General features: G+C 38.2%; 1 protein-coding gene and 1 non-coding gene across 13 annotated transcripts in view; one reads left to right on the top strand and one right to left on the bottom strand.

Moving 5' to 3' along the window:
• Nucleotides 1–22,123, bottom strand: part of CCDC66 (coiled-coil domain containing 66) — a 52,499-nt gene extending 30,376 nt beyond the window's left edge. The window contains exons 1-8 of one of the 12 annotated variants that reach the window (XM_089919493.1): nt 22,020–22,123; nt 20,213–20,277; nt 19,519–19,544; nt 12,678–13,122; nt 11,033–11,198; nt 10,743–10,846; nt 9,177–9,298; nt 8,263–8,364 (exon numbers count right to left, since the gene is read on the bottom strand). In XM_089919493.1, coding sequence (XP_089775619.1) covers nt 8,263–8,364; nt 9,177–9,298; nt 10,743–10,846; nt 11,033–11,198; nt 12,678–13,122; nt 19,519–19,544; nt 20,213–20,277; nt 22,020–22,030 — 1,041 coding nt within the window. In that variant the 5' untranslated portion in view covers nt 22,031–22,123. Of the gene's footprint in view, nt 1–8,262; nt 8,365–9,176; nt 9,336–10,738; nt 10,847–11,032; nt 11,199–12,677; nt 17,586–19,518; nt 19,545–20,212; nt 20,278–22,019 lie in introns of those variants that run through there. The other 11 variants (XM_022572829.3, XM_022572831.3, XM_022572830.3 and 8 more) reach the window with 11 other exon arrangements.
• Nucleotides 1,759–1,864, top strand: LOC115803157 (U6 spliceosomal RNA). Its single transcript, XR_004023828.1, has one exon. It is a non-coding gene; the product is annotated as a U6 spliceosomal RNA (small nuclear RNA).
• Nucleotides 22,124–22,339: the final 216 nt, after the last annotated feature.

Raw genomic sequence — 22,339 nt, 5'->3', positions numbered from 1 at the left:
AATAAGTAGGCCAAAGACATGTACACTGAAAACTAAACACTGCTGATAGAAATTAAAGACACAAATATCAATAAATGGAAAGATCCTACCTTCATGAATAGAAAGACTTCGTATTGTCAGGATTACCTAAAGCAAGCTACAGATTCAAAGCAAACCCTCTGAAAATCTTGATGTTTTTTGCATAAATGGAAAAATGCATCCTAAAATTCATATGGAATCTCAAGGAACCCTAAATAGGTGAAACAATATTGAAAAAGAAAATTGGAGGACTTAACCACTTTCTGATTTCAAACCTTACTACAGAGAGGGGGAAGATGGTGGAAGAGTAAGACGCAGAGATCACCTTCCTCCCCACAGATACATCAGAAATACATCTACACATGGAACAACTCCTACGGAACACCCACTGAACGCTGGCAGAAGACCTCAGACCTCCCAAAAGGCAAGAAACTCCCCACGTACCTGGGTAGGGCAAAAGAAAAAAAATAAACAGAGACAAAAGAATAGGGATGGGACCTGCACCAGTGGGAGGGAGCCGTGAAGGAGGAAAGGTTTCCACACACTAGGAAGCCCCTTCGCGGGGAGACTGCGGGTGGCGGAGGGGGGAAGCTTCGGAGCCGCGGAGGAGAGCACAGCAACAGGGGTGTGGAGGGCAAAGCGAAGAGATTCCCGCACAGAGGATTGGTGCCGACCGGCACTCACCAGCCCGAGAGGCTTGTCTGCTCACCCGCCGGGGCAGATTGGGACTGGGAGGTGAGGCTCGGGCTTCGGTCGGATCCCAGGGAGAGGACTGGGGTTGGCGGCGTGAACACAGCCTGAAGGGGTTAGTGTACCACGGCTAGCCGGGAGGGAGCCCAGGGAAAAGTCTAGACCTGCCAAAGAGGCAAGAGACTTTTTCTTCCCTCTTTGTTTCCTGGTGCTTGAGGAGAGGGGATTAAGAGCCCTACTTAAAGGAGCTCCACAGGCGGGCGCGAGCCGCGGCTAACAGCGCGAACCCCAGATACGGGCATAGACGTTAAGGCTGCTGCTGCCGCCACCAAGAAGCCTGTGTGCGAGCACAGCTCACTATCCACACCTCCCCTCCCGGAAGCCTGTGCAGCCCGCCACTGCCAGGGTCCCGGGATCCAGGGACAACTTCCGCGGGAGAACGCACGGCGCGCCTCAGGCTGGTGCAACGTCCCACCGACCTCTGCCCCCGGTATGGTAATCAAAACAGTGAAACAGTGGCATAAAGACAGACATACAGAACAAATGAACTGAATGGAGAGCCCAGAAATAAACCCTTTCATATACAGTCAAATGATTTTCGACAAGAGTGCCAAGATGATTTGATGGGGAAAGAACAGTCTGGCGCCGGGAAAACTGGATATCCACATGCAAAAGAATGGAGCTGGACCGTTACCTTACACCATATATAAAAATTAACTCAAAATGGATCAAAGATCTAAACTATAAAACTCCTTTAGAAGAAAACATAGGGGGAAGCTCCACAACGTTAGATTTGGCAATGATTTCTTAGATATGACACCAACAGCACAGGCAACAAAAACAAAAAATAGGTAAAATGGACTTCATCAAAATTAAAAACTTTTGTACAAGAAAGGACACTATGAAGTGAGTGAAAAGTCAACTCATGGAAGAAAATACCTGTAAATTATATACCTGATAAGGAGTTAATAACCAGAATATGTAAAGAACTCCTACTACTTTCTTTTTTGAAAGAAAGAAAAAGAAAATCCAATTCAAAAATGGACAAAGGTGCTTGCTTCGGCAGCACATATACTAAAATTGGAACGATACAGAGAAGATTAGCTTGGCCCCTACATAGGATGACATGCAAATTCGTGAAGCATTCCATATTTTTATCCCAGGAATGCAAGGATTCTTCAATATACGTAAATCAGTCCATGTGATGCACCATATTAACAAACTGAAGGAGAAAAACCATATGATCACCTCAATAGAGGCAGAAAAAGCTTTCGACAAAATTCAACACACATTTATGATAAAAACTCTTCAGAAAGTAGGCATACAGGGAACTTACCTTAACATAATAAAGGCCCTATATGACAAACCCACAGCCAACATCATCCTCAATGGTGAAAAACTGAAACCATTTCCTCTAAGATCAGGAATAGGACAAGGTTGTCCACCTGCACCACTGTTATTCAAATAGTTTTGGAAGTTTTAACCACAGCAATCAGAGAAGAAAAAGAAATTAAAGGAATCCAAATTGGAAAAGCGGAAGTAAAGTTGTCACTGTTTGCAAATGACATGATACTATACATAGAGAATCCTAAAGATGCTACCAGAAAACTACTAGAGCTAATCAATGAATTTGGTACAGTTTCAGGATACAAAATTAATGCACAGAAATCTCTTGCATTCCTATACACTAATGGTGAAAATCTGAAAGAGAAATTAAGGAAACATGCCCATTTACCATTGCAGCAAAAAGAATAAAATACCTAGGAATAAACCTACCTAAGGAGACAAAAGATCTATATGCAGAAAACTATAAGACACTGATGAAAGAAATTAAAGATGATACAAACAGATGGAGAGATATACCATGTTCTTGGATTGGAAGAATCAACATTGTGAAAATGACTATACTACTCAAAGCAATCTACAGATTCCATGCAATCCCTACCAAACTACCAATGACATTTTTCACAGAACTAGAACAAAAAATTTCACAATTTGTATGGAAACACAAAAGAACCCAAATAGTCAAAGCAATCTTGAGAAAGAAAAACGGAGCTGGAGGAATCAGGCTCCCTGACTTCAGACTATACTACAAAGCTACAGTAATCAAAACAGTATTGTACCGGCACAAAAACAGAAATACAGATAAATGGAACAACAGGATAGAGAGCCCAGAGATAAACCCACACACATATGGTCGCCTTATTTTTGATAAAGGAAGCAAGAATATACAATGGATAAAAGACAGTCTCCTTAATGAGTGGTGCTGGGAAAACTGGACAGGTACATGTAAAAGTATGAAATTAGAACACTCCCTAACACCATACACAAAAATAAACTCAAAATGGATTAAAGACCTAAATGTAAGGCCAGACACTATAAAACTCTTAGAGGAAAACATAGGCAGAACACTCTATGACATAAACCACAGCAAGATCCTTTTTGACCCACCACCTAGAGAAATGGAAATAGAAAGAAAAATAGACAAATGGGACCTAATGAAACTTAAAAAGCTTTTGCACAGCAAAGGAAAACATAAACAAGACGAAAAGACAACCCTCAAAATGGGAGAAAATATTTGCAAATGAAGCAACTGACAAGGTATTAATCTCCAAAATTCACAAGCAACTCATGCAGCTCAATATCAAAAAAACAAACAACCCAATCCAAAAATGGACAGAAGACCTAAATAGACATTTCTCCAAAGGAGATATACAGATTGCCAACAAACACATGAAAGGATGCTCAGCATCCCAAATCATTAGAGAAATGCAAATCAAAACTACAATGAGGTATCACCTCACACCAGTCAGAATGGCCATCATCAAAAAACCTACACACAATAAATGCTGGAGAGGGTGTGGAGAAAAGGGAACCCTCTTGCACTGCTGGTGGGAATGTAAATTGATATAGCCACTGTGGAGAACAGTATGGAGGTTCCTTAAAAAACTACAAATAGAACTACCATATGACCCAGCAATCCCACTACTGGGCACATACCCTGAGAAAACCATAATTCAAAAAGAGTCATGTACCACAATGTTCACTGCAGCTCTATTTACAATAGCCAGGACATGGAAGCAACCTAAATGTTCATCAACAGATGAATGGATAAAGAAGATGAGGCACATACATACAATGGAATATTACTCAGCCATAAAAAGAAATGAAATTGAGCTATTTGTAGTGAGGTGGATGGACCCAGAGTCTGTCATACAGAGTGAAAAAGTCAGAAAGAGAAAAATAAATACCGTATAGCTAACATATATATGTGGAATCTTAAAAAAAAAAAAAGGTTCTGAAGAACCTAGGGGCAGAAAAGGAATAAAGACACAGATGTAGAGAATGGACTTGAGGACACAGGGAGGGGGAAGGGTAAGCTGGGACGAAGTGAGAGAGTGGCATGGACTTATATATACTACCAAATGTAAAATAGATAGCTAGTGGGAATCAGTTGCATAGCACAGGGAGATCAGCTCAGTGTTTTGGGACCACCTAGAGGGGTGGAATAGGGAGGGTGGGAGGGAGACGCAAGAGGGAGGAGATATGAGGGTGTATGTATATGTACAGTTAATTCACTTTGTTATAAAGCAGAAACTAACACACCATTGTAAAGCAATTATACACCAATAAAGATGTTAAAAAAAAATGCACAAAGGACTTATAGACATCTCTCCAAAGAAGATATACAGATGGCCAATAAGCACATGAAAACATGCTCAACATCAAGAATCATTAGGGAAATGTAAATCAGAACTACAATGAGACACCACTCCACATCCATTAGGATGGCTATCAACCAAAAAAAAAAAAGAAAAAAAGAAAAGAACAAGTGTTAGTGAAGATGTAGAGAAATCAGAACCCTTGTGCACTGCTGATGGGAATGCACAATGGTGCAGGAGCTGTGGAAACGGTATAACAATTAAAAATAAAGTTATCAAATTAAAACTGGTAAAAATTCAACATAAAAAGATAAAACATAAAATTACCATATGATCCAGCAATTTCACTTATAGGTATATACCCAGAAGACTTGCAAATACAGACTTGGAGAGATTATCTGTACATCAAGGTTCATAACAGCATTATTCCCAATAGCCAAAAGGTGGTAACAACTCAAATGTCCATCAACATTTGGATGAATGGATAAACAAAATGTAGTATCATACATAAAATGGAATATTTTCAGCCTTAAAAAGGAATGGAATTCTGATACATGTTTACAACATGGATGAACCCTGAAAACATTAAGTGAAATCTGTCAGACACAAAAGGACAAATATTGTGTTAGTCCACTTAAACATACTGAGAATAATCAAATTCATAGAGACAGAAAGTAGAATGGTGGTTGCCAGGGGCTAAGGGGAGGGAGAAATGGGGAGTTACTATTTAATGGGTATAGTTTCAGTTTGGAATGATTAAAAAATTCTGGAGATGGATAGTGGTGATGGTTGCAACACAGTGTGAATGCACTTAATGCCGCTTAACTGTACACTTAAAAACGATTAAAATGGTAAATTTTATGTTATGTATATTTTACCACCACAAAAGGGTAAATTTTATGTTATGTATATTTTACCACCAAATTTTTACCACCGAAAATTAAGAGGAATCTTTTGTTGGCTAACTGCAGAACTATGGTCTGGTGGTAGCAGTAAGAAGCTAGCAGAATGATAACCTCACTTTCTATCCCATGTTAGTATGCTAGAATATACTCCCTTCACTTAAGAGGCTTCCCAGGAAGGGGTAGTCATTAGGGAAAGCCAAGGTTTCATGGAGGTGGCGTATTCTCACAAAGGCTGAGGCTGTAAGTAAATTTCTTAGAAACACAAAAAGAAATTTTAAGCTGCACAGTGTAAAAAAATGTTTGGGCTGAACAATACAGGAAAGAGAATACAGGACCATTCAACTGGGGGAGGAGGAGTAAGACTGAGAATCAAGAAGAGGCGAGAGGAAAGGAAGATGGTGAGAGGATTGACTCTTAGCAGCCTCAGGGTTCAGAATGGACCTGTGCTTTGTAAATTATAACTAGAGCAAACTTTCATTAAACACTTGTTATATGTCAGCCACTGTCTTATGCACTTAATATGCATTACCTCATGTTTTTTTAATTTTTATTTTTTGCGGTACGCGGGCCTCTCACTGTTGTGGCGTCTCCCGTTGCGGACCACAGGCTCCGGATGCGCAGGCTCGGCGGCCATGGCTCACAGGCCTAGCCGTTCCGCGGCATGTGGGATCTTCCCAGACCGGGGCACGAACCCGTGTCCCCTGCATCGGCAGGTGGACTCTCAACCACTGCGCCACCAGGGAAGCCCCGCATTACCTCATGTTTTAACAAAATTGGCCTTGATGATTCTGCTTGCAACTAAATTTCTCCTCCTCTCAATTACATGAAGAGGTTAACTTAATATTCAAATAATATAAATGGTTGTGGCTATGGCTGGGATTTATGAAGCCAACTGCTTTCAGGTATTTAAAGGGGGATTTTTTTGTTGCAGTTCATGTCCCCCCAGTAGCACCTCTCCATTATCTTACAGCATTAACACATAAATACATAAAAACTACATTTAAACAGTAAAAATATGCATAGGTAATCATACTCTAATCCTTGGTTGTCCAACCCTGGATTTAGTATATGATTTCCTTTCTAGTCTTTCTCCCATCCCCAACCCCTATCTCTGACTCTAAAATATAAATAACTTTACTGGTTTTCTAGATTATTAAAAAAAAATGACACATGCTATCATCCAAAAAAAAAAAAGCAAAAAAACTAAAAGTCACCTTAAATGGTTAATTCTTTATCTCATTAACAATCATAGTATGGATTACTCCCAGATAATAAATGACCTAAAAAGCCATGCGAAATAAGCAATAATAAATGACATGCTAACACTTCAACTGACATTTCGGTAACAGAAATACCTAATACTTTTAGAATTAAAGTTTTTTTAATCCTCATGTTGAAAAGTAAATAAGCTTACAACTGATTCTCAATGACGTCATGTGTAGTTTTATTTGCAGTTTTTAGTAGTATGTGCATGCATCAATTTCTAAACTTTAAAAACTTAGAATTATCATCCAGAACTATAGAGTTTTCCAAAATAACTTCTAGAAAGACTAATTTATTGCCTTTTAACATTTGGTCAAAGTGCTTTTGGGAACACAGAAAAACGTAATTCATATTTCATTCCTTTTGTTAACGTAAAATTATCAACAGACTATAAACTGATGTAGGCTAGTCAGTCCTATATGGAGCAGAACAAGCTGCCATGCAAACAATCTAACTGGCAGGGTTCTATAAGAACTCTACCAGTACTGAAAATGTCTACCACCAGAATCATACCTTTAGGTTACTGCCTTATTTTCAGAATACATTTGTTAAAATGTAAATGTTCATTAGGAAGGAAAAAAAGAAATAGTTAATAACTTTTTTAAAATTTAAGGAGCAGGGCTTCCCCAGTGGCACAGTGGTTAAGAATCCGCCTGTCCAGTATTTACAATAGCCAGGACATGGAAGCAACCTAAGTGTCCATCGACAGATGAATGGATAAAGAAGATGTGACACATACATACAATGGAATATTACTCAGCCATAAAAAGAAATGAAATTGAGTTATTTGTAGTGAGGTGGGTGGACCTAGAGTCTGTCATACAGAGTGAAGCAAGTCAGAAAGAGAAAAACAAATACCGTATGCTAACACATGTATATGGAATCTAAAAAAAGAAAAAATCGTTCTGAAGAACCTAGGGGCAGGACAGGAATAAAGATGCAGATGTAGAGGATGGACTTGAGGACACAGGGAAGGGGAAGGGGATGCTGGGACGAAGTGAGGGAGTAGCATTGACATATATACACTACCAAATGTAAAATAGATAGGTAGGGGGAAGCAGCTGCATAGCACAGGGAGATCAGCTCGGTGCTTTATGACCACCTAGAGGGGTGGGATAGGGAGGGTAGGAGGGAGACACAAGAGGGAGGGGATATGGGGATATGTGTATACATATAGCTGGCTCACTCTGTTATACAGCAGAAACTAACACAACATTGTAAAGCAATTATACTCCAATAAAGATGTAAAAAAAAAACAAAAAGAATCCGCCTGCCAATGCAGGGGACACGGGTTTGAACCCTGGTCCAGGAAGATCCCACATGCCGCGGAGCAACTAAGCCCGTGCACCACAACTACTGAGCCTGTGCTCCAGAGCCCGCAAGCCACAACTACTGAGCCCATGCGCCACAACTACTGAAGCCCACGTACCTAGAGCCCGTGCTCTGCAATGTGAGAAGCCACCACAACAAGAAGCCCAAGCACTGCCACGAAGAGTAGCCCCCGCTCACTGCAACTAGAGAAAGCCCGCGCGCAGCAACGAAGAGCCAACGCAGCCAAAATTAAAATAAATAAATTTTAGAAAAACTTGAGCATACTGCACTCAATAAAAATTAACTGGTGATTTAAAAGAGTATTTAGATTCACTTCTTCAAGGAAAATAAGTTATATAGTCATCATGTACTAAAGAGCTTATATATTCAAAGTAATGACATTTAGAACTTACCTCTAAAATCTGACTAGCTCTAGGCAGTGAATGCCTGTCAGCCTGGATCACCATTACCTGACTGGGAGACTGTGACAGAATGCTAGAATAGCTAGCAGAAGTCTAACAACAAAACGATAAACAAGGGCACTTTTTTGTCTAGTATTAAATACATGCAAAATTTAAAGGTCCCCAAAGCACTACCCGAGGGACACATGGTATATACTTATGTTTGATAAGCAATCACTTATGTTTGATTTGATAACCTTGCAGTGGATACCACATGGTCAGTGGTAGAGTTTTGTGGTCATCTATAACATCGTGGAGCTCTTTTATAGGAGCCTAAAGGAGGTGCCAGGGGCCTTTACACTCACCTACTAACATAGTAAGACTATTTACAGAATGCAAACAGAGTAGCTGAGGTCATAATTTAATTCAAAATAACGTTGTTTTAAAATACCATATGAAAAGTGAGTTCTAAAAAAATGAATAGGCTTCAAAAATAAGCTTTATGAGGGACTTCCCTGGTGGCACAGTGGTTAAGAATTTGCCTGCCAATGCAGGAGACACAGGTTCGAGCCCTGGTCGGGAAAGATCCCACATGCTGTGCAGCAACTAAGCTTGTGCACCACAACTACGGAGCCTGCGCTCTAGAGCCTGTGAGCCACAACTACTGCAGCCCGTGCGCCTAGAACCCATGCTCCGCAACAAGAGAAGCCATTGCAATTAGATGTCCGTGCACCGCAACGAAGAGTAGCCCCCACTCACCACAACCAGAGAAAAGCCCGCGTGCAGCAACAAAGACCCAACGCAGCCATAAATAAATAAATTTATTTAAAAAAAAAAAAGCTGTATGATATAAACAAGGCTTAGCATTAAAAAAGTGCAGTTAAGGTATCTTATATTCCATAAGTGCCTGATTTTGATACTTTTACCTTAGCCTGATCGAGAATTTGAAGTTTTTCCCACACTATTTTATCACTTTCAGATTTTTTCCATGGATTATTCCATTTTTCAGACGCTTCTTTTTCTTTCTTCTTTAAAGCAACCTGTTCATCTGTAAATAATGTCCTTTTTAAAAAAATATACAAAAACTGTAAAAAAAAATGACGTAAACAAATCATGACCTTCTTAAAGAGTGCAGATTCCAACACAGATCAAAACTGTTTTTTAGGAAGGAGATTAACTCACAAGACAGAGAAGAATTTTAAGGATATGGAATAAAAGAAAATGTTTAATCAGAACCAAATTTAAGTATGGCATAAATGGATGTAAAAATGTTTGTTTTACTACAATTATAAATAAGGAGCAATTTTTTCAGAACATAATTTATATTATGCTAATTATTGTGAGGTTCTACTCTACAGTAATGTTCATTTAATTATTACTAAAAGGCTTAAAAGCTAGAACTCTGGAGTCAGAGAACCCTGGGGTCAAATTCAGGTTCAACCACTTCCCGGCTGTGTGACTGAAGGCAAAATGATGTTCATCCCTCTAAACCCCATTTTTTATTCTGTGAAATCAGAGCAATAATGATGTCTATTTTCAGTATAGGGCCTCACACAAAGTAAATATTTAATAAATGTCAGCCATTATTATTTGTAACTGCTGAAAAGTAAGGTACATAAAATCATGTGTCCAAATTTGTACTGAACAAACATTTAAAGCTGCAATTATGATATAAAACACATCAGATCTCCAAACCTTCTGATACTGCTACCATACATTTAATTTCTTTATTATTCTATTACTTTGACTTCCAACATCAATTCATTCCCTATTTCTTCGCTTATCTTTTTCTAGATCACCTGTCCTGGAAGGGTTGTGACTAACTGGCAGGATTTTCCAGTTCAGTGGACAGTGAATCCCATCTTCATGCTTTTAGTACAACTATTCCCAAGTACAACTATCACCTCGTGTATTTTCCAAACTCTGATACCTGGACCCTAAGTCTATTCCAAGAAGTAACAGGAGTTTCTTAGTTATTATCTTACTTACCTTAAGACCCTACTTAACAGAAATTATAACTTTTTCTGTTATGATGTCTACAGACTGAAGAAAAGAAATAAGCTTATTTTTGTATGGGATATACTGATTGATATCATATTGATGATTCTTGATTAGAATGTTTTAATTTTTTAAATGAATTATTTTTAAATAAAACCATCTTTAACCCACAGAATTTCTGTAATGGAAAAATATTAAAATGGATTCTCAGGAAATGAGAAATGTTTAGGAATCTTTGAGCTCCAGAAGGGTACTGATGATATTAATGTTCATCTGTGGCTTTTGGTGCACACCACAGAGCAGAAAACAAAAAGGTATAACATAAGGGAATGTGAAATCACAAAGTTTCTTATGCCATTTGCAGAAAACTACTCTAGATGGTCAATGTTATAAAACAAGGTTTTTGATAATGCCATACTGCAAGATGTACTTCATCCTCAATATACATTCCTTAAGCCAACAAAACTATAATAAAATGTGCAATAATTACCTACCAAGCTCTTTCCTCCACTGGGCTTTTTTTGCTTCCAACAAACCTCTATCACGTTCTCTTTCTCCCAGAGTACTGAATATGTCAGCTGGTTTCCATATATTCTCTCTAAGACAAGACACAAAAAATAACAGAAACCTTATCATATGTTTCTATACAACTTACTCCATAAATATTAAGTAATAAACTTTTAAATAGCTCTAGTCTTCAGAGTAAATATTTCACATACAAGTCAAGGAAAAGTAAAACCATATTCCCAAGATGACCCCACAACAACAGATGTGAGTTACATACGTGGCAATTTTTTGCTCATACTGATTAGATGTCACCTGATTTTCATTTAAAACAGACTTTTTTTCATCCTGAACAGATGAAATGGCCTCAGTTTTCTGCAGAAGTCCCATGATGTTCTCATCCTTTGGCTGATCAGGAATATTGTTTAAATTTAGACTATACTGACCTAGAAGGTAAAATGCATGTTTTAAAATTAATACTAAAATTACATCTATTATAATACCTTATCTTGATACAGTTACGCAGTTTTAAAAAACACGGCTTTATACATCATCTAATTAATCACCTCTCACAGCAGTCCTTGCAGTGCGTATTACGATTCCCTTTTTGTCGAAAGAGGAAACTGGGCCTCAGAAGTTAAATGGCCCAGAGGTATGGCCACAGCCATACAAACTTCTGTTTCAAGTAAGAAAACAAGCAACAACCAGAAAAACCTCCATTTACTCTTGCCAACAACACTTTTACAAATAATATAAATGATAATACAAATCACAACTTAAAGGAGAATAAATGCAAACAGCTTTATAAAAAACTCATTACCTTGCCCTTATTTTTCTCATTTAGCTGGGAAAGCAATCAGTGATGATCTTTTCCATGGACCACTGTCTCTATATCCCAGCTGTATCTATTCCAAATGTTTTACACAGGGCTCATAAGCTTGGCTCAAAAATCCCTCAATGTGATAGTTCTCCCAATGGAGAGAAAGCATATCTAATATGCGGGTCATTATGATTAGGCAAATTCTGCTTTTAACTTTGTTGATATCATCTCTCATTACGCCTAGTAAGTTTTTATTTTTTGTTCTTTGAACTAGAATTCTAGCCTTAAAGATAAAAGTTAGCTCCCTGACTTTACAAAGAATAATCTATACCAAGAGAAGGCAAATGACTCCATTTTGAGCCCCTTGGGAGTGCTAAGGAGCTACCTAGTCCCCAGACCAGTTGTGGAGCCTCTTCCTGGTGACTGTTAATTTTATTTTTATTTATTTCACGGTTGCTTAACAAAATTTTAATAATATTTCTATTCATAGTCACAATTCCTTAGCTCAAAGCTAAAACTAGAAGGCTTTTAAAAACATAATACAATACCCTGACTACTAAAACAGAAGGCATATAATACGCCACTACTTCCAAGTCAGTGTTTTACGCTGGTTAAAAAGATAGTGCTGCCAATTCTTAGCAAGGATTGAAAGTCAGGAAGAGCAAAAGCCGGGGCCAGGAAAATAATCCTTTTCAGCAACTCATGTCAAATCTTCATAGCAAAATTCCCTCGTTTTTCATTAGAAATACAATAGCAATTTTTTTAGAACATTTTACATAATTAGTTTTCATGTAAGTAAAGCCTCCTACCTTCCAAAATTAGTACAATAGCTTTCTGAACTAAAATCTAGAATCCACAGAAACTAGGTTTCTTAAGGCCATGGTACATGAGAATAATATTCTGAGCATTAACCTTAAAACATGGCATATTTTAACTACAAAAGTAATTCTGCCTATGAGAATGTTTTCTAAACGAATATTTATTTTAAAACATTGTTACATTAAACTAGAATTTAAGAGGCACAGTTATGTAAAATCCAATGAAACTCAAATTCTAAAACTTATATATTGATAAACTTAATATTAAAACTTCAGAAAAATCTTACTTGTTTCCTCCTTCTTTCCATTCTCAGTCAGGGAAACTGATTTATTTCCTTGGTTTACAGTCATCAAAATCTGTTGTAGTTGGCCTTGTGTTAGACACACCAAACTGCTCTTCACATTTTCAGCTGTGATGTGCTTTTTGCAAGGCTTTTGTTTAGCTACTACAAATGCATTTATGCTGTTTCTAGTCTTCTGTATATTAGGGGTTGCAGGTGAAATTTCTTTCTGGATATGAAGATGGTCTTTATCTGCATACTGCTTGCATAAATCCTTAGTTGGTGAAAAAGTCATACTATTTTTTTCACTTTTGGCCAATGAAGTTTCTGAACCAATTCTCTTCTTTTGCGAAAGTTTTTCACTCCTGACACAAGTATTTTGTGATTTCAGAATGTATCCAGTTTGTTTATTTCTTAAAGGACATTTTGCAATCTTGGTCTTATTTCCCATCTGCTAAAACACCAGAAATTTATTCTTTACAAGAGCCCACGAAAAAGCAACAATTATCTTTATATAATCAGTGATAAGTCAGGCTTCGAAACTTTTTTTTCTCATTTTGCTAGTTAGATAATATACCCATAAGAAACTAACACTCAACCTTTGCAAATCTCCACTTGAAAGCTTCATTAACAACTGGAAATTATTATTTTATTTCAGGATAATGAAGATTACAAAACAACTTTTATTCTAGGTGTTTACAGTCCATTCTGCTTCAGCTTTGAATCTCATGTCATGATTCTAACACCCACACTATCTTTCTTTACAGGCATTTATACACTGGTAGGTTACTAGCCCTTATTCCTTGAATAACTTAGCTTGTGGGTCACCATCCCTCTCTCTAACCTAACTCCTGTCTTAATTATTGGTGCTTTCATGTTCTTTCAATACCCTGGCCTCATTTCCTTGACCTCTGTTCCTATACTCTTGTCTTCCATGCTACCTCAGTTACTCATTGCCACAGTGATGTCTTATACTGACCTTGTAACTACCCGTAACTGTAATAATCTCAATTTCAATAAGAACCTCCAGTCATAGGCCTTAGCACTAGTCACATGGCTCATTCACTCACCATGTTCAAATCTTGGCTCAACATCACTGGCTCAGTGAGGTCTTCTCTGAACACCCTATTAAAAATTGCAGGCTTCCTGCTCTAACTTCACTCCCACCTCCCTAGCACTCCCCACTTTCCCAAGGCTACCATGCCCCTGAAATGACCATGCCCCTTCCCTTTCTCTCATGTTTCTCTATAGCACTTTTGTCCTGTAATATTCTATATTTAGATTATTTTCTGCCCATTCCACCTTTTTTAAAATTTATTATTTTTGGCTGCATCGGGTCTTCGTTGCTGTGCACGAGCTCTCTCTAGTTGTGGCAAGCGGGGATACTCTTCTTTGAGGTGCGTGGGCTTCTCATTGCAGTGGCTTCTCTCGTTGCGGAGCGTGGGCTTCTCATTGCGGAGCGTGGGCTTCTCATTGCGGAGCGTGGGCTTCTCATTGCAGTGGCTTCTCTCGTTGCGGAGCGTGGGCTCTAGGCGTGCGGGCTTCAGTAGTTGTGGCTCATGGGCTCTAGAGCGCAGGCTCAGTAGTTGTGACGCACGGACTTAGTTGCTCCGCAGCATGTGGGCTCTTCCAAGGCCAGGGATGGATCCCGTGTCCCCTGCACTGGCAGGCAGATTCTTAATCACTGCGCCACCAGGGAAGTTCCCACCTTTTTCTAACGTAAACACTATAGGGAAGAGATTTTTTTTTTAATTTATTTATTTTATTTATTTTTAGCTGCATTGGGTCTTCATTGCTGCCCGCGGCTTTGTCTAGTTGCAGCAAACGGGGGCTACTCTTTGTTGCAGTGTGCGGACTTCTCATTGCCGTGGCTTCTCTTGTTGTGGAGCACGGACTCTAGGCGCGCGGGCTTCAGTAGTCGTGGCACACAGGCTTAGTTGCTCCGCGGCATGTGGGATCTCCCCGGACCAGGGCCCGAACCCGTGTCCCCTGCATTAGCAGGCAGATTCTTAACCACTGTGCCACCAGGGGAGCCCAGGGCAGAGATTTTTGTTTGATTTGTCTACTGCTGTGTCCCCAGTATCTGGTCAGTGGAACAGGGGAGGTTTCAGTAAATTTCTGTTGAATTACTATCTTCAACCATACCATTTTAAAGACTGAATTCTTTATCTCTCTCCCACAAATTAGCTCCCCTTTCCAAAATATCTCATTTCTGTAGCACTGTTGTTCTAGTCTTTCAGACCAGCAACCATAGAGTCATCTTTGACTCTTTATCCTCCTTCACGGTCTTCTTTAGCTTACCAGCAAGTACTGGTCATTTCTTCCTTCCAAATATCTTTTTCTCCCCTTTTACATGACAATACACCTAAATTCAGGTTTTCATTACCACACTACTGATTACAGCTTATCTCAAATCTATCCCACTGTACATTTCTGCAAACCCATCTAACATAAAATAATTCAACAGTCATTCAATAAATACTAAGTGTTGCTTTTTAGGTGATCAACACTATGGGAAAGACGTTGGAGGTATAAAATGAGTAAGACAAGATTCTTGTTATCAAGGAGTGGGGTAGATGCCACATGGCTTTCATCTGGCTTATCATATCCCAATGTCCTTGTCTTTCAAAAATGACATAATACAACCACACTTTGACCAATGAATCAACCCCATTTTACCTTTCTTTTCAAAATGTACCTGTATTATCAGTAGTAAAAATCTCTTTCTTACCCTCTTCACCTCACCTATACCCTTTTATTCCAGGCTTTAGACTTTTGATAATACCAATACCACAATCTAAAATGCCCTTTTACCCTCCCATCTCTGTGGCTATTTTTATATAACTAACTCTAAATGAGAGGTGGCAAATTTAAATACGTAGTGTAAATTAGCCTGGGTGGGAACTAGGATAATTGAAGAGCACTTTTCTGTCTAAAGGAGGCAGCCACCCCTCAGAAGCAGCCTACATTGCCAAAGAGGAATCTGAGTCTACTTGCTAGATCATCCAGTATTTCAAGAGAACCAAGAATGCCATATTTTACCTTAAAAGTTCCATTTTTTAGACACTCACAATTCATTCTAGTTTTTGAAAACCACTGTGTGGATTAGGCAAGTTATCAGCAGACTGCACGTAGGTTACAGAGCTAAGCTCCACCCCAGTCTCCAACGACTATAGCTATTACTAATCCTACCCTTCTTTGACTCATACTGACATTTTTGGGATCATTAACAGCTGAGTATTTCAGTTCTCTAATCAGTTTCTCACTCAAACTGCTAAGAAGTGTAGTGTATTCCCTAAACGTATCTTAAAAGTCTCTCACTTTTGTCCCCTTCTTTCCATTCTGCTAGCCACCATGCTTCAGGGTCTCATAAGACTCTCCCTGGACTAATATAATTGTCCCTTAAGTAGTGTCCCTGTTATGATAATCTGTCCTTCACAGAATTGCCTGAAGCCTGTTCCTACAACACAAATCATATCTAGTCTACTTTTCAAAAATTCTTTAATGCTCCCTACATGCAAATCAAATAAGTTCAAACCCTCTGTGTATATTTAAACTCCTTGTGATTGTAACCACCCTCCCTAAGTTTTATGTGCTACACTCCCCGCTGATATACACACTATCCCCCAAATGCAAATTATGTTTTGTACCTTGGTATTTTTGCCCACTATTTTCTCTGAGTTTAGAATATACCACCCTACTTCTTTCACTATGAAAATCTCCTTCACCTTTTAAGTTCTAATTAAAGTGTCACCTCATTTATGAAGCACTCCCTGTCTCCCTGAACCACAAAGACCTGCTTTCCATAGTTTTCTTCTTTTTATAACCCTAGTATGGCACACATTTTATTGTACTTGTATTATATAGTTATTTACCTGACTGACACCCCTGCTTCTAGGAAACATGGACTAGGTTTTACTCCATTTTTCTCTCAGTCACAGAACAAATAAAGCCAAGAATGGAGCTGTACACACATATGGAGTTTTACAGCTGCAGTATATCCTTGTTAAACAGAAACCTATTAATTGGAGCTCCAACTTAACTAGAACTATTTTGCCACATTCCACTTAAATCAGAAGTTACAGAAAAAGTCATCTAAAAATTATGTAATAAAAAGGGGGGTAGCAATGTCTGGCATGAGATCAATATACATGCAGCTCAATCCTGAATACGTTTGTAGCTTAATGCCAGAGAAGAGCAATGAGTGGAGGCAGCAAAAATATCCACGAACTACCAAATAAATATACAATTATGTTCAGGTTAATTAACAGGAAAAAGCAATCTCTAACCCAAATCACTTCCCAAGTGTTTACTGGATTAGATGAATTTTAATACATCAAATAGGTCTTCACATCATAAACATTTTTAGGTAGCATGCTGCTCTCTTACCTAGTTTCGATTGTACCAGTACTTTTCCTAATATTAAAAAAATATATAAAGACAGCGTCCAATGCATTTAACGCTGGCCGACTTCACAATTTATATGGGGCCAGGATCCCAACGCCAGAAAGAATCAGAGAAGATTAACATTTTAAAATATAAAATGTGCTACCTAGCACTAATATTGTATACATCTTTTAGTGTGTTACTATTGACTCTCACACATAGAAATACCTGCGAAAATTTTAAGATGTTTTATATTTCAACTAATTGTGAGATAATTTTGAGGTCAGAATGTATAAATTACCCATGACACTGAATCATTAATATTTCTCTCATTTATCTTCCTATAAAAGCTTAAGAAATTAGACTGGTAACCATCTTTACTTCATATTTACTACCACAGATTAAAGAAAAGTACAGGAAAGATTTTGAAAGAATTAAAGTACTCTGACCACAGTTTGTTAAACTTCATGATGATGGGATAGAGTTCAGTGTTTAAAGAGCACACTATGTACACGACAGTAATTCGACCTGTGAGGAAGAGGAAAAACAGAAATGTAGGTAGTATAGTCACTTAGCTTACCCCAGTAGAAGAAAAGCACTATGATGAGTGAATTCATGAATAACTTACAGAAAAGAGAATTCAACATATATCTACAGAACTGTGAGATTTTGGAAACTAAAAAACTGATTAAAACAAAAAAAGGAAGACAGCACTACTGTTTTTGGTTTTTGTCTTCTGTGAAGAGCAAAGAAAGAAATAAGCATCTCAGGAACCTCTGTAAATAAGGGAAGAGAAGCTCCTTGAAATAAACTCAATATAAAAAAGAGATTTAGGTTGCATCAGTATTTTTTTCCAGCTTTACTGAGATTTAATTGACCATTAAAAATCATATATATTTAAGGTGTAAAATTTGATGATTTGATATATGTATACATTGTGAAATAATCACCACAATCAAGCTAATTAACATACCCATCACTTCACATAGTTACCATGCATCAGTATTTTGGAGTCCCAAAAGCAAGAGAAATAAACTCAAATAATCTGCTTTAAGACAATAAATAATTTAAGATCAATATCAGCAGAGACTTATTAGTTACTCTGGAAAGAAGAATCCTAGAATAAAAAAATCCCTAAACTGCTAAAAGAATTTTGTAATGTTTCTACAAAAAGTCCAAGACTAGTAACTTTGTTTATTACAGGCATAAAAGGGGATCTCCAGATGTTCTAAGTTGGTTAAAAAGATAATGAAATATCTTCACAAATGTAGTGACCATAGCACATCCATTAAGGACACAATAGAAGAGGGAACGTGTGGTGTGCGACAGAATTGAGGTCAGGTGAAGATAAAAAAAACTATGTGTAATAGTTGATTTCTATCTAGGAGCATGAAAAGGAGCACTGTATTTGTTAATGTGACTCAAGTAAGAACAGTCAGTTGCAATATTTTAATAGCGCAGGGTTAGGAAAAAACTATACAATGTATATACTGTGTATGTGTGTGTGTGCATGTAATAATTTTTATAGGTAGCTTGTGGAATTACTCTGATCAGCATTACCCATTTATCAAGTAATTGATATCTTGGGTTCTCAAGCAACTTTTCCACCTTGATTAAACCAGGAAGAAACAGCAAAGCCATCAGGGGTTCAGAGTTGAAGAGAAAAGGGCCACATCACCCAAAGCAGTCTCTAGTCAAGATATGGAAAGACAGACTTTAAGATACTGCAAAATAAAATGGGCTACAGTAAGTTATAGAGGGGGACAGTAGAAATTTCTGCTGCTTAATGGAAAAAGAAATGGGAAACAAGAAGAGTAGTGGTATCAAAATTTTGAAGCAGTAATGTATTTTGTAGAAAAAGGCTCTGTGGGCTCCTGATAAAGAAAAATAATTTAAAAGGAAAACTATTATTTAGCTCAAGTGTAACTTCTTAGAGGAGGAAGCTAAATGCATGTAAGATTTTGTCAATCAAATACATCTTTTTGGTGTGGGAAAATGCAATTTGAGTATGAAAAAAAAATTTTTGCTTTAAAGGTTGACTATTTTTAAAGATGTCACGAGTTGCACTGTCCAGTACAGTAGCCATTAAATTAAAAATCAAACAAGTGAATTAAAAATTCACTTCCTTAGTCACACTGGCCACATTCAAGTGCTTAATAACTACACATGGCTAGTGGCTGACTATCATATTGGACAGCACTGATTTTAGAACATTTCCATCACTGCAGAAAGTGTTACTGGACAGAACTGATCTAGAGAAGTGAGTTCTAGGAGGCTTTTTAAACTGAAAAATTATGAATCCATTTCTGTAAAAGGACCAGCCTGAAAGCAAGGGTATAATAACTTTTCACCATCATTCCAAACCCTGTGTAACAGTTTGACAGGAATTATTTTCAAACCACTGTAAAGTAAACTGCATTTTACATTTGAAAACAAGTCAGGTCAAAGTCATTTGGCTTACCTTTACAGAAATTTTTGATTTATGTTCTACAAAAGAAAAAAAAAATTACTAAACTATCAACCGAAAACATACTAAGGCAGTCACAAAAGAAAATTTTAATTAACATTATTTTAAGAAGATATTAAATAAAAATATTAACCCTCAAAGCATTAACTTTAGGTCCTGCCTGAGTGTTCTTTTACAGTGTGGTTCAAGTATTTATATTTCATTTTTGTTTATTTTCCAAGGTAAAATTATAAACAGATCAGAGAAAAAGAAAATAATGTGAATGAAAAGAGTACCAAAGCATACTCTGCGCTTTAAAACTAAAACTAAAAATGACTTTAAAACTATGGTCTTATTATAAATTTTCTCAAACAATACATTCTTTACATGCACAGAACATAACTGCATAAGTTTTACCTAGATTATTCATTAGGCAATAAGCATATGTGCTGTATACAAATATAATAAAGAAACATTACAAATGAAATATACTGGAACATTAAATTCCATGAATAAATACTGACAGTGGTAAGCAATGATGTAATGTGACTTTACTTGGCTAAAAATAAATTTGAGGAAGTTAGGGAAACCAGCTTTTTTTCAGTGTCATTTAAATATTCCACTACAAGCAAAACATCTGTTAAACAGCTACACATTTTTCGTAGGAATTTAAAAGTTAATATTTTAGATTTCTAGTAATATAGCATACCATATGGAGACAGTATTAGCTTGGTTTTTCCATCCAATAATTCAGTTTCAAGCTTTAAACCATCTCTGCAAAATAAAAGAAAGTTGTCTGTCATTTTTAAGAAACAGCAACATTTTAAATAGACAGAAATGCTCAGTTGAACCTTGAAAGTAAATTTGTTCTCCTGAATTTATAAAGGAATCTTGTAAATATTAAAATGTTTTTTAAAAAAATTTCTATAGATGTTCATTTTTCTTTTAAAAATTGATGTATAGTTGAAACCATTCTTTTAATTTAAAACACTCTTCAATTCAACATAAAATCAAAAACTTCATGGAGAAAATTACTGAAACTTTCCAACAATACAAGCAATTTCTCATCTTTAATCTGAAACTTCATTTGGTTACTGACAAGGAATAAATTAATCTGGTTATCGTAACATCATTTAGTTCTTCTAACTCTAGACTGGAAAAAATAATGCTGTTACAAAACTCCTCACCTATGTTAATGGAGCAAAACACATCTAGCTACCATTTATTAGCTTCATAATGGTCTCATGACTAACACATTCTATGGCCTGTTAGAGCAGTATTTGAAAATGAAGCCGTAAGACTGCCACCAGGGTTATTAACTGCTTGAGCATGGAGTTCTACTCTATTCTGAATATTTCAACTAATACATATTCACACTTAGTGACACTTTTGTAACTACCACAGCAATACATCTATAATAAACTTTGCCCGCTATACTTTATCTGTGCCTGTCAAACGCCAAGAGCACAAAGTAACAGTAGATACTACCAACGAAACTTGTACGTCTGTTAAGCTCCCAATAAAAATTCCACTGAAAACAAAAATAGCAGTACACACAGTTATTTTATTGTTTTAGTGAGAGAGAGAGAATAGACGTACGTTAATACATATCAACAGGGACAAAACTGACGTCCAAGCGACAAAATTAAATCTCGCGGGCCAAAAAAAGGGAACACGAAATTTGCGGTGATGCTAAGGTTGGGGAAATCAAATGATTTCAACTTACTAAGATAAAAACACCATAAAGAATGGGTTTTAAGGGTTTCCCGGTAGCACGGTTACAAACAGTTCATGTTTATGTCGGTGAAACTTAAGCAAAAGAAAGACCTTGAATGAAACCGTCTATTCAGCACTACCGCGTTGCAAACGCCTTCAGGGACAGACTGTCTTGTTTCTTATCCCTAGATTCTAGAACACAGAAACCATTTGCTAAACGAGGTGCACACGTGTAAGTCTGATGACTTTTCATCTTCTTGAAATATCAAACTTCCCAGTGGTGATAAACCACGCAACAGTCCTTTTTATTTACTCAACCACTACTTAATGAGGGCCTATGAGGTGCCAGGCACCGGTGATACACGACTCCTCGAGAAGCCTCGGCTCCCGGCACGTACGTAGGCCGCTAAGCTCCTCTGGGCGCTCCCACACTCTGCAAAGAACCCCCACACAGGGTCGCAAAGCACCAGGGCCCGGGCCAGGATTTCTCCCCAAGAAGCCGCTACGCTTTATCTGTCCACCTGCCCTCACCTTTTATCTCCTCTCACGCCTCTCCTCCCTCTCCCTCCTGAAGTAAATGAGGAGGCGGAAAGGAGGCACGGACAGTTTCGCGAGTTATTAACTGGAAAACGGAAGTCTGCGGAGGCTGTAAAGGCCCACCCAGCCCCTCGCCCCCTCAACCTCAGGAAGCCGGGCACTGCTGCTTGGGGCGCCGCAGGCCTGGAAGGCTCCCCGCGAAGGACTCCAAGAGCCAACCCAAGCCTCACCCGCTCTCCACCACCTTTCTCTCCACAGCTTACCCTAAGTTCATGGCGCAACCGGCCGCGCTCTCCACGAGCCGCTCAAGCCCCTTGTATACGTCGGTCGCCGCAGCCGTTCAACAAGCGCCACGCCGATTGGACACAGTGATGCCGGCGAGCTGGAAGAGCGGGCCAATCAGGGTTGAGCGTGCTGGCGCTTGCGCTCAGCGGGGCGGGGCTGTCGGGGAGACCCTGTTGGTTCGCCCCACCTGGTCCTGACTCTGGAATGCTGGGGGGTTCTTCGTTCCTCGGAATTGTAGCCCTTAGAGTTCACAGGGAGTTCTCAGAGAAGTGCCTCAGCTCAAGCGGAGGTGGCTGGT

This window comes from Delphinapterus leucas, chromosome 10 (assembly GCF_059928025.1).
Source record: "Delphinapterus leucas isolate spDelLeu-1000000601 "Yukka" chromosome 10, BTC_Dleu_Yukka2, whole genome shotgun sequence".
NCBI lineage: Eukaryota > Metazoa > Chordata > Mammalia > Artiodactyla > Monodontidae > Delphinapterus > Delphinapterus leucas.
The sequence above is the reverse complement of the archived record's forward strand: the minus strand, read 5'-3'. Positions and strand labels throughout refer to the sequence as shown.